General features: G+C 42.8%; 1 protein-coding gene across 1 annotated transcript; it reads left to right on the top strand.

Moving 5' to 3' along the window:
- The first annotated feature begins 2874 nt into the window (after window positions 1-2874).
- Window positions 2875-11708, top strand: asb7 (ankyrin repeat and SOCS box containing 7). The gene is made up of 5 exons (XM_034076466.1): window positions 2875-3092; window positions 3798-3905; window positions 4801-5012; window positions 6431-7036; window positions 9251-11708. Exons 2-5 carry the CDS (start codon window positions 3868-3870, stop codon window positions 9388-9390), a joined length of 996 nt encoding a protein of 331 aa, XP_033932357.1. The 5' UTR covers window positions 2875-3092; window positions 3798-3867; the 3' UTR covers window positions 9391-11708.
- Window positions 11709-12187: the final 479 nt, after the last annotated feature.

Genomic DNA, 12187 nt, shown 5'->3' with positions numbered 1-12187 from the left:
CCGCCTGAGCCAACGTGGTCTTGACCTCAGCAAAAGCGACGTCCGCCTCTGCTGTCCAGTCGATCGCCTGGACGGGGGTCTTGCCTTTCAACGCTTCATACAGCGGCCGCATGATGTGTGCGGCCCGGGCGATGAAACGGTGGTAGAAGGTCACCATCCCCAGAAACTCACGGAGCGACCGGGCTGTGAGCGGGCGAGGAAAAGCCGCAACAGCCTCCACCTTCGCTGGCAGAGGTGTCGCACCGCCCTTGGTGACGCGGTGCCCCAGGAAATCAATGTCAGACACCCCTAACTGGCACTTTGCCGGATTGATGATTAATCCGTGTTCGTTGAGCCGTGTGAAAAGGGCTCGGAGGTGGGACAGGTGCTCCTGCACTGAAGCGCTGGCGACGAGTATGTCGTCGAGGTAGACAAACACAAACGGCAGGTCCCGCAGTACCGAATCCATCAGGCGCTGGAACGTCTGAGCGGCATTCTTGAGTCCAAAAGGCATCCGCAGGAACTCAAAAAGTCCAAAAGGTGTTATCACTGCCGTCTTGGGAATGTCCAGGGGGTGCATGGGCACCTGGTGGTATCCACGCACCAGGTCCACCTTGGAAAACACCCCTGTACCGGCCAGATGCGCCGAAAAGTCCTGAATGTGCGGCACTGGATAGCGGTCAGGCGTAGTGGCGTCGTTGAGTCGGCGGTAATCCCCGCACGGGCGGAACCCGCCGTTCGGTTTGGGGACGACGTGCAGGGGGGAAGCCCAAGGACTGTCAGAGCGGCGGACAATGCCCAGGCGCTCCATGGTTGCAAACTCCGCCCTCACCACAGCCAGCTTAGAAGGGTTCAACCGCCGGGCCCTGGCGTAGACAGGAGGCCCCTCGGTAGTGACGTGGTGCTCCACGCCATGCTTAGTGGTAAGCGCAGAGAAGGTGGGCAGCGACAGGTCTGGAAACTCGGCCAACAGTCTGAGAAACGTGTCTGCCCCTGACAGCGAGCCCGACAGCCCGTCGTACGCTGCGCTGCCAAGTGTGCACACGAGGGAAGAAAACGTCAAGGCATCAATCAAACGCCTATTCTTAACGTCCACTAAGAGTCCATGAGCACACAAAAAATCCGCTCAGAGGAGGGGAAAAGAAATGTCCACTGTCACGAAATCCCAGTTGAAACGCTGTCCTCCGATGCACAAACACATAGGCCTCACGCCGTACGTGCGAATGGGACCGCCGTTAGCCGTCGTCAATCGCGGTCCGTGCCCTCCCCGGGTGACGTCTTCACTCGACGCGGGAACTACGCTCCGTTGAGCGCCCGTGTCACACAGAAACAGGCTCCCCGAAACGCTGTCGCTGACGAAGAGGAGCCTGCACGTGCCGCCGACGCTCAGGGCCACTACCGAGCGCCGGCCCCTCCGTTTCCCGGGGGTTTGTAGCTGCACGGAGCGATGCATCTCTTCGCCCTTGTCCCGAAACGTGCGTGGTAAGAGCACTCTCCGGTGTCTCCACGCCGGCTTGCCACAGCCGTGTCCGGCCCCCGCCATGCTGTCTTGACTGCAGATGGGCTGCTGCGCGTCGCGGCTAACGTCTCTGCACCGGGCTGTTGTGTAGCCAGGAAAAAACGATCCGCTTCCTCAGCCAAGGCACGAGGCTCCGTGACAGGCGTGTTGGCCAGCGCCGTCTGGACCCGGGGAGGCAAGTGACACAGGAAAATCTCCGTGAATAAAATCCGGGGATCTTCCCCCCCAAGCAGATTTAGCATTTTCTCCATTAGCTGAGATGGCTTGCTGTCTCCCAGGCCTTGAATGTCAAGTAACTGGCGGGCCCTCTCCTTAGCAGATAAGCTAAATGTCTTAAGGAGAAGGGCCTTAATCGCCTCATATTTGCCATGATGTGGGGGGGCTGCGATGAATCCCACCAACCTGGACGACGTAGAGCAGCCCAGCGCTGCTACTACATGGTAGTATTTCAGGTCCCCGTCACGGACCTGTCGGCAGACGAAGTGCGCCTCCACATGTGCGAACCATGCCTCCGCGGCGTGCTCCCAGAATTCCGGCAGCTTTACGAACACATCGCGTTCAGCCATGCTCGTTAATTTTCCGGAAACTTTCTCGGAAACGTCAGGGTCACCAGTGTAGTGCCAGGAAAAGGGAGTCGGAGGCGGTGTATTCAGAACGGAGTTCCACTCTTTATTATCCATTAAATATAGAGAGGTCAACACATCGTCTGCTCTGCTTAACGAGCTAGCAGGAATGGAGGCTAACTCTACAGGTGTTCCCCCTAAAGGGTCCGTGTGGCAACACAATAAGAGAGGTGAATTATGTCCCATAACGTGTCACCACAACATGGCATTTTTGTGTGTGTTCCAAGTGGATCTGCGGCCCCCTGGTGGCCAGTACATGAATGATGTGGCCCCCACCACCATCAAAGTTGCCCATCCCTGCATTAAGGTGTTCTCAACGCTGGTAAAGGTGCAGCTAGTTTTAATGACTTTGTATACTGCAGGGTAGCTTGTGAATTTACTCCAGGTGGAACTAAATGTTGATTATATTTCTGCTAATCTGCGAAGTTACTAAACGTATTAATTAAATGTTGCAGTAAAAGCACAAGATTAAGATCTGAATTGTGGTGGAGTAAAAGTAGTTACCAAAAAAAAATGTAAATACTCAAGTAAAGTAGGCTACAAATAGCTTACCTCACAATTGTACTTAAGTACGGTAGGCTACTTGAGTAAATGTACTTAGTTACTTTACACCACTGGGTATATGCCCAACAGACAAGTGGGACATTCTCTCCAGTTTTAGCGAAGTACGCTTTTTTTGTAGTGGGTTTATATTTAAGGGATGCTTTTATTGTGAAGGATTATAGACGGAAGTTGTCGTGTTTTACTGTTTAAGTCAAACTGATGTGCTCACAGCTCTCTGAGAACACTTTGTTGTTAAAGCGGATTGTTGAACAGCGAAATGATTCTCAACATTAGTGAAGTTTGAACAGACAGTATACTGTTACATGATGGTTTGAGTTTAGGAACAGAATGGTGCAGCTCTGACAACTCCAGCTCTTCCTGAGTGGAAGCTGATAGGCTAAGTTAGCCGTTGGCTCAGCGTCTGTCCAGTATGTGAAGTCTTTGTTGTATAGTATCACAGCTGTTGTGTTTATTAGCAAATGTGAAGAATCAACTTTATCATCGATGCACCCAGTGCTTTTTCTGTGTCCTATACTTCAAGTAACGTTACAAAAAGTGAACACAAGATAGCGAGCTAGCGTCTATGAGTTTGTTAGCCTGCTGGCTAGCCAGCGTTAGCTGAAAATATAATATAATAATATCTTGTCAAAGGGTGCATTCATGACATTTTCTAAGATATATAACACGAATGGTGTTCATCAGCCCGTTTTCCTCCCTCGGCTTTTGTAATGGTTTGCTTGTGCGTGCTTTGTATTGTGGGTTATGTTAGTAAGTAAGAAATAATTCTATTGTCCTGTCTTCTCATCATCCGGTGAAGATTAAAAACTCCAAATGTTACGAGTCACTTTGTGACTGACTGTCAACGCTTTACTTTAGTAAATAAGAGTCATTTGAAAATTGATCTCGTTTATAAGCAAGTAATGCATTCCCTTTTTTCTTACATTCCTGTAAATTATAATAATTGTGTCTTTTTTCTTATAATAATAATAATTAGTATTAGTCGTAGTGGGAGTAGAAGTAGAAGCACTCCAACATTTTCTGTAATTGCACATCTTCACATCAAAGAAAATAATATTCATTTACGCGTGTCTTTTATGACTTAAAATGACTGTGTGTGTGTGCGTGTGTTGCAGGAGAGCAGCTGAAGACAGACTGCTGTCCTACCTGATAGGTCAGCTGTATATTTGCAGGTGAAGCTCCGACATGACTAAGAGAAGCCCATCTATTCAGCTTGTCAAAAGGTACATCTACGTCTTTGTCATATTTGCCGTTTCAGTGGTTAATAATAGAAATTCAAGTATTTGTCACTTTTTTCAACAAATCTCAGGACAATTGACATGAACTCAGATGCAGTTTAGTCCAGAACAAAATACTGTTGTCTCTAAAGCTGCATATCTCCCCAGAGCCTTCGGTCTTAAATGCCTCTATGACTTTGTTGCGTAATATAAAATATGCCTCGCGAGAACATGTGCACACAAACCTGTATATCTACACTCGGTTTGTGCGTAGTGGTGGACATGTTTACACATATTTATCAGTGAGTGTGGGCCATGCCATAAGTCTACAGAGTCATACATTTTGTCAGGAAACTTATTTTCAGTTAACTTATTAATTACAATATGTCCAGCTGTGGCTCAGTCAGTAGGGGCTTGGACTGGGAGCCATAGGGTTGCCGGTTCAAGTCCCCAAGCAGACCTAAATATGGAGTGTGGACTGCTAATTGGAGAGGTCCCAGTTCACCTCCTGGGCCCTGCAGTGGTGCCCTTGAGCAAGGCACCGGAGACCCCCCCCCACCCCGCTGTACAATAGCTGCTCCTAGTACTAGGATGGGTTAAAAGCAGAGGTCAAATGTCAATGCGTGCTTTGTGCATGAACACGTGTGACCATTAAAGAGGGTTTCATCCTCCAATTCTATTTAAGCACCGGTCTACAATGTGTGCTTTTGACAATGTTCAGTTCAAGTTGAAAAAGCAATGACATGTATTTCAAAGATGTATATGATTTAAGATTGTATAACATGTTCATAACATAACACCAACCTTTGGAGTCAGAACCTTATACATACCCACCTAGTTACCCAACACATACAGAATGTGTTCCTGACAGAGGTGATCAGTCCCATGTGAAATGTGACAGGATGCTGAACCATCACTGCAGAAGGAACCCGGAGCTTCACGAGGAGCTGCAGATCCAGGCTGCAGTGGCAGCAGGGGATGTGTGCACTGTCAGGAGGATGCTGGAGCAAGGATACTCGCCGAAGATCCGCGATGCCAACGGCTGGACACTGCTACACTTCTCTTCTGCCAAAGGCAAAGAGAGATGCGTTCGAGTCTTTCTTGAGCATGGAGGTTAGAGGCTCAGTGTTGTCTTTCTGTTGAAGTTGGCTGCATTTGGTGATTAGAATTGGCTTGACAGGTCTTAACAATAGAGGTCATTACTTTACTGGAAGAGGCCCATTAAAAGTACATATATTAGTCTGACTCATATCCATTAAAACTCTTACATTTGCCATATCGAGAACATCAGATCTATAATAATGTTTTCTATATACTGTAAGTTTACATATGATACTTTAAAAGAAATGTAGGAAACAATAATGAAATACAGGCCTTTCAGATTTTACTTGATCATACTTACATTTTGGATGTTGATATGAACACAATTAACATGTTAAAAACCTATAATTCCTGAATGCATGAACATGTTAACAAGGAAATGAAAACAGTTTTAGAGGGCATTTCCAGGAACACCTGTTTTGTTTTGAAAGCCTTATTTATATATCAATTTCTGCAGCCAATTGCTGCAAATGTAAACGAACGGTTAAAGTCAAAGTCAACTTTAATGTCAATCTTACTCAGTTTGTGTTTACAGACAGAGAGATCGAAAGGACGTTTCCAACAATCCCAAATATAAAATTATACAATATACAGATATGTATAAAAATATGTATAACATATATACACAAGCAACAGACACGTTTTAGCTGTTTTAACTTTTAAATGCACTGTAAGGCGACCTTGGGTGTACTGAAAGGCGCCTCGAAATAAAATGTATTATTATTATTATTATTTACACATAAATTAAAGGTGAGGTAGGTAAGTTTCAGAAACCGGCTCGAGTGCACTAAAAATTGAAAGTACACAGCCGAAAAGAATCCGCCCCTTCCTTCAGACTTCCTTACAGAGCACCTCCTCCAACACACATGAACGCGCACATGACGTCAGCAGACTGGTGAAAGTGGCCGCCTGTTGCTGGCGAGTCATTGAAGTGCTGCTGCAATGCACGCCCAATGAGGGCACGAGATACATTTGTGCGTGCACGAGATGGAAGGCTGACAGACAGGGCGGCAATCCAATCCGTTTAGCCGGCCCGGTAATACTGTAATTGCAGTATTACGTCTTCCACAGATGACATTTTTTTTATGGATTTTTTGTCAAAGCACTTAAGATATTCATTGCTATCGGGATGTTAAGAGCATTCCATGGAATATAACAAAAAGTGTATCTCGAGCCGGTTTCTGAAACTTACCTACCCCACCTTTAAAGTGTTCACACTCAGGAAATCTATTGTCTAGTCACAATGTCCAGCTGTGTGTGAAACCCACTGCACTGTCACTATCAGGATCCTTAAGTCTACAGGGAACTGTACGTTAGGGTAATAACATTAGAGATAAGAGGGACTGTAGAGTCCAGGCTGATTACAGATCATGTCACCAACATCCTGTTTATTTTCCTTTAATTTCACTCTTCCCATGTGCTCTGTGCAGCTGACCCCACAGTGAAGGACTTCATCGGGGGCTTCACAGCCCTTCACTATGCTGCTATGCATGGCAGAGCGCGCATCGCCCGACTGATGCTTGAGTCTGAGTTCCGCAGTGACATTATAAATGCAAAAAGCAACGATGGCTGGACGCCGCTACACGTGGCTGCCCACTATGGTCGAGACTCGTTTGTACGCCTTCTCCTCGAGTTCAAGGCCGAGGTGGACCCGCTGAGCGACAAAGGGACAACACCACTACAGTTAGCCATCATCCGTGAGCGCTCTAGCTGTGTGAGGATCCTTCTGGACCACAGTGCCAACATTGACATTCAAAATGGCTTCCTGTTGCGATATGCCGTCATCAAAGGCAATCACTCGTACTGCCGCATGTTCCTGCAGAGGGGAGCAGACACTAACCTGGGACGTCTTGAGGACGGTCAGACCCCCCTGCACCTGTCGGCTCTCAGGGATGATGTGCTGTGCGCTCAAATGCTCTACACGTACGGGGCCGACACTAACACCAGGAACTACGAGGGCCAAACTCCGGTTGCTGTCTCTGTTAGCATGTCTGGGATCAGCAGGCCCTGTCTGGACTACCTGCAGGAGGTCACCAGTGAGTCTCCAACATACCCATTCCATTACATTTCATTTGGCTGATGCTTTTATCCAAAGTGTAAAAACCATAAAGATTCAAATTCAGAACAGCGAGTAAATCAATTAGTTATCATTATTTATAACACATTGGTTATTTTATTGATGAGCCTAATAATAATTTATTCCAACCAACATTTAAAAACTCACTGGATAGAGCCTCATAAGGCAAGGAAGAAGGGACATTACAGAAAGGGATTGCGATGGCATCTGAAGGTCAGTGTTTTGACAATGATGCTGTAAACGTCTTGGTGTTTATTCACGTCTCCCCTTGTCGACTAATGCTTTCAATCACTGATATGCTCCTTGTGACAATAACGTTTTCACTATGGTTTATGTTGCTGGTGGTAAGCAACTTCAGAATCTCTGAAATGAATAATCCTATAGTGAACCACATAGATACAATTCTATTGATGGATGTTGAAAGAGAAAGGGGAAGGATAAATATAAATCTTGTCATCTTAAATATGAACGGTTTTCCACTTATTTCTTATTTAATGTTGGTCATAGTAACAATTGTGAATCTTTCTCCCCAAAATTCTAAAAATAAATGAAGACATAATGACTTGCAGTATGAGTACAATGGGTGCTTACCCATTGGAATACATCTGTGAACTTGTATAGGGTGCGGGAAAGGATTCCAGGTTTAGCTCAAAGAGTGTAGAGCTTTGTCCTGTTACCTGTGAGGAGGAAAGAGTCAGAGGTTCCAAAGACTTCTGCTCAGACACAGGGAGCACATCAACTGAAGCATTACCTTTAGAGGGAACAATGGCTGCATTCCTCCACTGCCTCCTGCTCTTTGATATCAAAGAGCGGTGCTCTGATTCAGACAGGCCCATTCACAGACTCCAACCCTCAACCAGATCACATATCTGCTGGCTTTTTGATTCCACCTCCTGGATTAACTCCTATGCCATGAGAGACGTGTCCCACAGGATGACAGGCACCCGGCTCTGTTCAGCTGCTGCACATCTCAGTGTTGCTTCTGTGTCCCAGGTCAAATACTGCATTCATGCATTATTTATTAATGCATGCTTGAAAGCACTTGACACCAAAATACAAAATACAAGTATTCATTTTTGATAACCACGCAGCATGTGTGGTAATAAAATATGATTACTTGTAGTTTTCAAATAGACACAACTTGTAATAAAGCTCTTGGGGGCATCAATGGGGATACACGTGTTCAGCTCACCGGCCCTCAGTTAGAACACATAACGATAGACTCGATACAGAAGGGATGACTAAGTCGGATTCTACTTTTAAAATACTTTTTTCATCAGCATTGTTATTTATCGATATAGAACCAAACCGGTTTTATTGGGAAATGACTAATCCTAGCTTTTGTCTATAGTTGTTATTTTGAGTATAAATGTCACAGTTCTCCAAAATGTGACTTTTGATGTTGAGGTCACAATTCAATAAGATGTTTCATTGAATATATAATAAAACAAATCGCATCACTGGCAGCCATTGTTCAAGTCTTAATTGTTAAAAATCAACAGACCATTGGATTTCTGTTCTGACAACCGTCGTTTACATTTAATGACACAGGTGACATGATATAAAGACCATATATCCACAGTATGATTCTTCTTTCTTCTTTTATGTACCAAACTAAGGCCATAATATGGTTACATGTAAGTAGTTTATTTTAAATTAAATAATAACTTATTTAACCAAATACCACATTGTAAAACACAAAGTGAATAGCCACTTGATAACCTTTTCGGATCTCAACTATAACAGTGTGTAACAAAGAACCCATACCGCAGTATTAATAAAGAACCAAATTGATCTTATTTGGTCATAGAAATCCAGTTGTTTTAGTTCTCCAGTTGTTATTTTAAATGTAATATCATAATGTAATTTTTTTAATTGTGTAATCTTTTGTTGATGAAGCTACCACTGAGATAGGTAAGGTGATTAACTACAAAGTCAAGCTTTCACAAACATGAATAGCATGAGTGATCAGCTCACTGGGAGGTCAGCCTACTCAGATCAGTGTGAGCCTGTTCAAAAGGCACACTGCTAAACAACATTACTCTGTTACTTTGTAATTGCTAATCGGCCAACACTCCCCTCTCTGCCATCAGCCAGCATCGGCTGACACAGCAGTTATATATGCGGTCCAGTGTTATTCACTGTGTAATAACGGTTTCTGTTCTTTTTTCAGGACAACCTCGGACTCTTCAAGACTTGTGTCGAATACAAATCCGTCACTGCATTGGTCTTCAAAGCTTAAAATTGTTGGAGGATCTACCAATTGCAAAGGTTATAAAAGACTATTTAAAACATAAGTTTGACAATGTGTAAAGGGTATAACAACAGAAGATGAAAGGGTGACTAAATCCCTATACTGTCATTTATAGAGACTATGCAATCCCCCTGTTCCTCGCCTGGAAGACATGTCCACAGGTCTGTCTATCACACACTGAAGGACAGCTGATGTAGGTTGGTTGTCCAGCTTTCTGCTCCTGTTATTTATTTGAGCCTTTTTACATTTAGATCAGTGGCTGAAGGATGGAAATGGATTGGTTGAAAAAGAACACCTCATTTGACAGAAAGCATTGTCACTACAGTTAACATCATTTACATTGATGTTGTGACTGTAAAAAGGTGCATGATTCTCATCAAGTGCATACTTGCCAATGCATCCTTTTTTTGTACTGAGCTATATGAACCTCGACTTGCTGCAGTAACGATTTTCTTTCTGACTCAACATCGACAAAGTATTGAGCTATTTGGACAAGGATGGCTTTAAAAACTGGACAAGGTGTACTCTCAGATTTAGTTTTATCACCTTATAGTGAGTCTAATTCCAAAAATGTATGTGGTTACAAACCTCTCTGTAATTGTTAAATACTTTTTAAGCAGATAGCATTTGATGTGCCCAGTAAAGCTATTCAGAGCTACCTATCATATAAATGTCACAATTATCAAAATCCATAATTTGATTGGACTTTGATGTTTAGGTCAAAATGTATTTCATTCAATAAAAACAAAATGCATGCCTGGCATAAATGTAAACAATGGTTGTCAACAAAAAGACACAACACAACAAAAAGACAGGATATAAAAAATCACATGCTGTTAAATGAAAATAATCATTTGAAATGTTATAACTTATTTCAGAAGACAATAAATTATTACACACACAAATTAGAGCCAACAGATAACATTAATAACAGCATGGGTTTGCTCACAAAAGCAACAAATCCACCAGACCCCAACATTTGGTTTTTCTGACACTTTGCCTGTGCTGTGTAAATGTTCCATGGCTCATGGGCGAGGCCACATGTTGCCACACCACTTCAGGAAAGCAAGAGACATTTGTAGTTTAGTTCCCCCCCAATCTCCGAACCTGGCGTTGGCTGTGGTCTCTCTGAAACTGCACGGTAACTTCACTCTCGTGTCTTTGGAGCCTCTGCAGGCCCCGATGTTAACATTAATAAACATGATCAAATTACAAAACAGACCATCCATATGGCAAAACCGATCATGTGAGCAGAGACTCTAGGAACCACAAGGATCAGTGCATCGTTGGAGCGCAGTGGGGTAAAGGGTTTAAAATAGATCGGTCTAACTATTAAGGTGAAGAGTTGGAATTTAAATGATATTGTGGAGCCAATGAAGAGAAGCTAATATGGGAGTAATATGATGTTGTTAATGTGCCGCAGTTTTTGAATCAACTGAACAGTCTTGGGAATGTTGTGGGGCAGCCTGATGACGAGGAACAACAATCCAGCCTTTGGTTTGAGACAGTGTGTGCTGGCTTATTGCAACCAAAGAAAGTGTCTGACCTGTCACAAATCCTTATCTCAATAACAAACAGTTGATCATTCAGGCAATTTTATTATGCATTTATTAATTTCTAAAGTTTGAACAGGGCAACTCATTTGGTGTTACAATTTGGCTTAATCTGTACAATGCATCGATCATAAGATGAATGCATCACACTGAATACATCAAATAAAGGATAGATAATCAAAATGTCTACCCAGCTCTTAACTGATACTCTGAAATTAAATTGATTTTAAAATATCAGTGCACTGTAATAAATTAAGGAGTGTATCTTTAATAAATAAAATCTAATATGCAAGAATCCTTAAAACAAATGCATTCTTTCTTTTTTTAAATGGCAGCAGCAAGTAACTTCAGTTTCAGCGTTAGAAATAATAATTTGATAGTTAACAGGTCAATATTGAATCATTCTGCCGTTATCTACGGACCCATTTCTACATGTGTAATAGATTGCATGGTGAGACAATTCTTCCAGAAAGCACATTTGCTCACAGTCGTGGATGGCATCATGAATAATAAGCTCTGTTTTGGATTACACTCACACAATTGCTAGAAGCTACAGTCAATGTAAATATGTGTAAAACAGATATTTTTGTAGAATTTATTTAAGAAATGATTTCTGGTATTCTTAATGTATTTAACGTTTGGGAAGTATTTTGATTTGTTTGTGTCAAGTGTTTTTACTTATTGATGTGTTCAAGTACTCTGTTCAGAATGAATCATCTCTTGCAGGTAACTGTTGTGGAGATTATACTGTGAAATATTACTTTTGACAATTCAAAATAAAACCTTATGATTTTCTACTTAAATCATTCCCATGCCACTGGAAATGTTTTTTCGTTGTCTCTTTCTTTGTGTTGACATTCTGAATTAGCATGTTGGTACGCAGCTTTGGTTTAGGACATTTTTGGGAAAACTGCCCTTTTTGAAATGCAATCGGTTTGCTCTATTTAGGTAAACTGACATGACATGACTTTAAGGAAGACTACAGATGGGTGGGTTACTATAGCTGAATAGAAGTGGGTTTGGAGGAGTAACATTAACATTACATTACAATACAAGCAAAAAGGTCCACTTCATCTGTCCATAACTGTCCAAATCTGCCTTTCAAAACAAATTACAGTGTAACAGATTTTCTGAAAAGGTCTTATATCAAATATCTGTTCTATATCTATGTATATATTCACACAATCGGAACTTCCTCTTAATTTATAGCAACATTTTAAAGTTAATAAGACCATCTCATACTTTGTGACCAACGATGGTAAGGTTTCCGTTATTATTCTTTAATTGTTGCATTGATATTTGT

The sequence above is a fragment of the Pseudochaenichthys georgianus genome, chromosome 3, assembly GCF_902827115.2.
Source record: "Pseudochaenichthys georgianus chromosome 3, fPseGeo1.2, whole genome shotgun sequence".
Taxonomy (NCBI): Eukaryota; Metazoa; Chordata; class Actinopteri; order Perciformes; family Channichthyidae; genus Pseudochaenichthys; species Pseudochaenichthys georgianus.
This window is presented reverse-complemented; position numbering and strand designations above follow the sequence as displayed.

Excerpts from the sequence above, each read along its gene's own strand:
- asb7 (XM_034076466.1), top strand. The coding sequence starts at position 3,868 with ATGACTAAGAGAAGCCCATCTATTCAGCTTGTCAAAAG. Across the intron at positions 5,013-6,430 it reads AGTCTTTCTTGAGCATGGAG|CTGACCCCACAGTGAAGGAC; the intron begins GTTAGAGGCTCA and ends TGCTCTGTGCAG. Across the intron at positions 7,037-9,250 it reads CTACCTGCAGGAGGTCACCA|GACAACCTCGGACTCTTCAA; the intron begins GTGAGTCTCCAA and ends TTCTTTTTTCAG.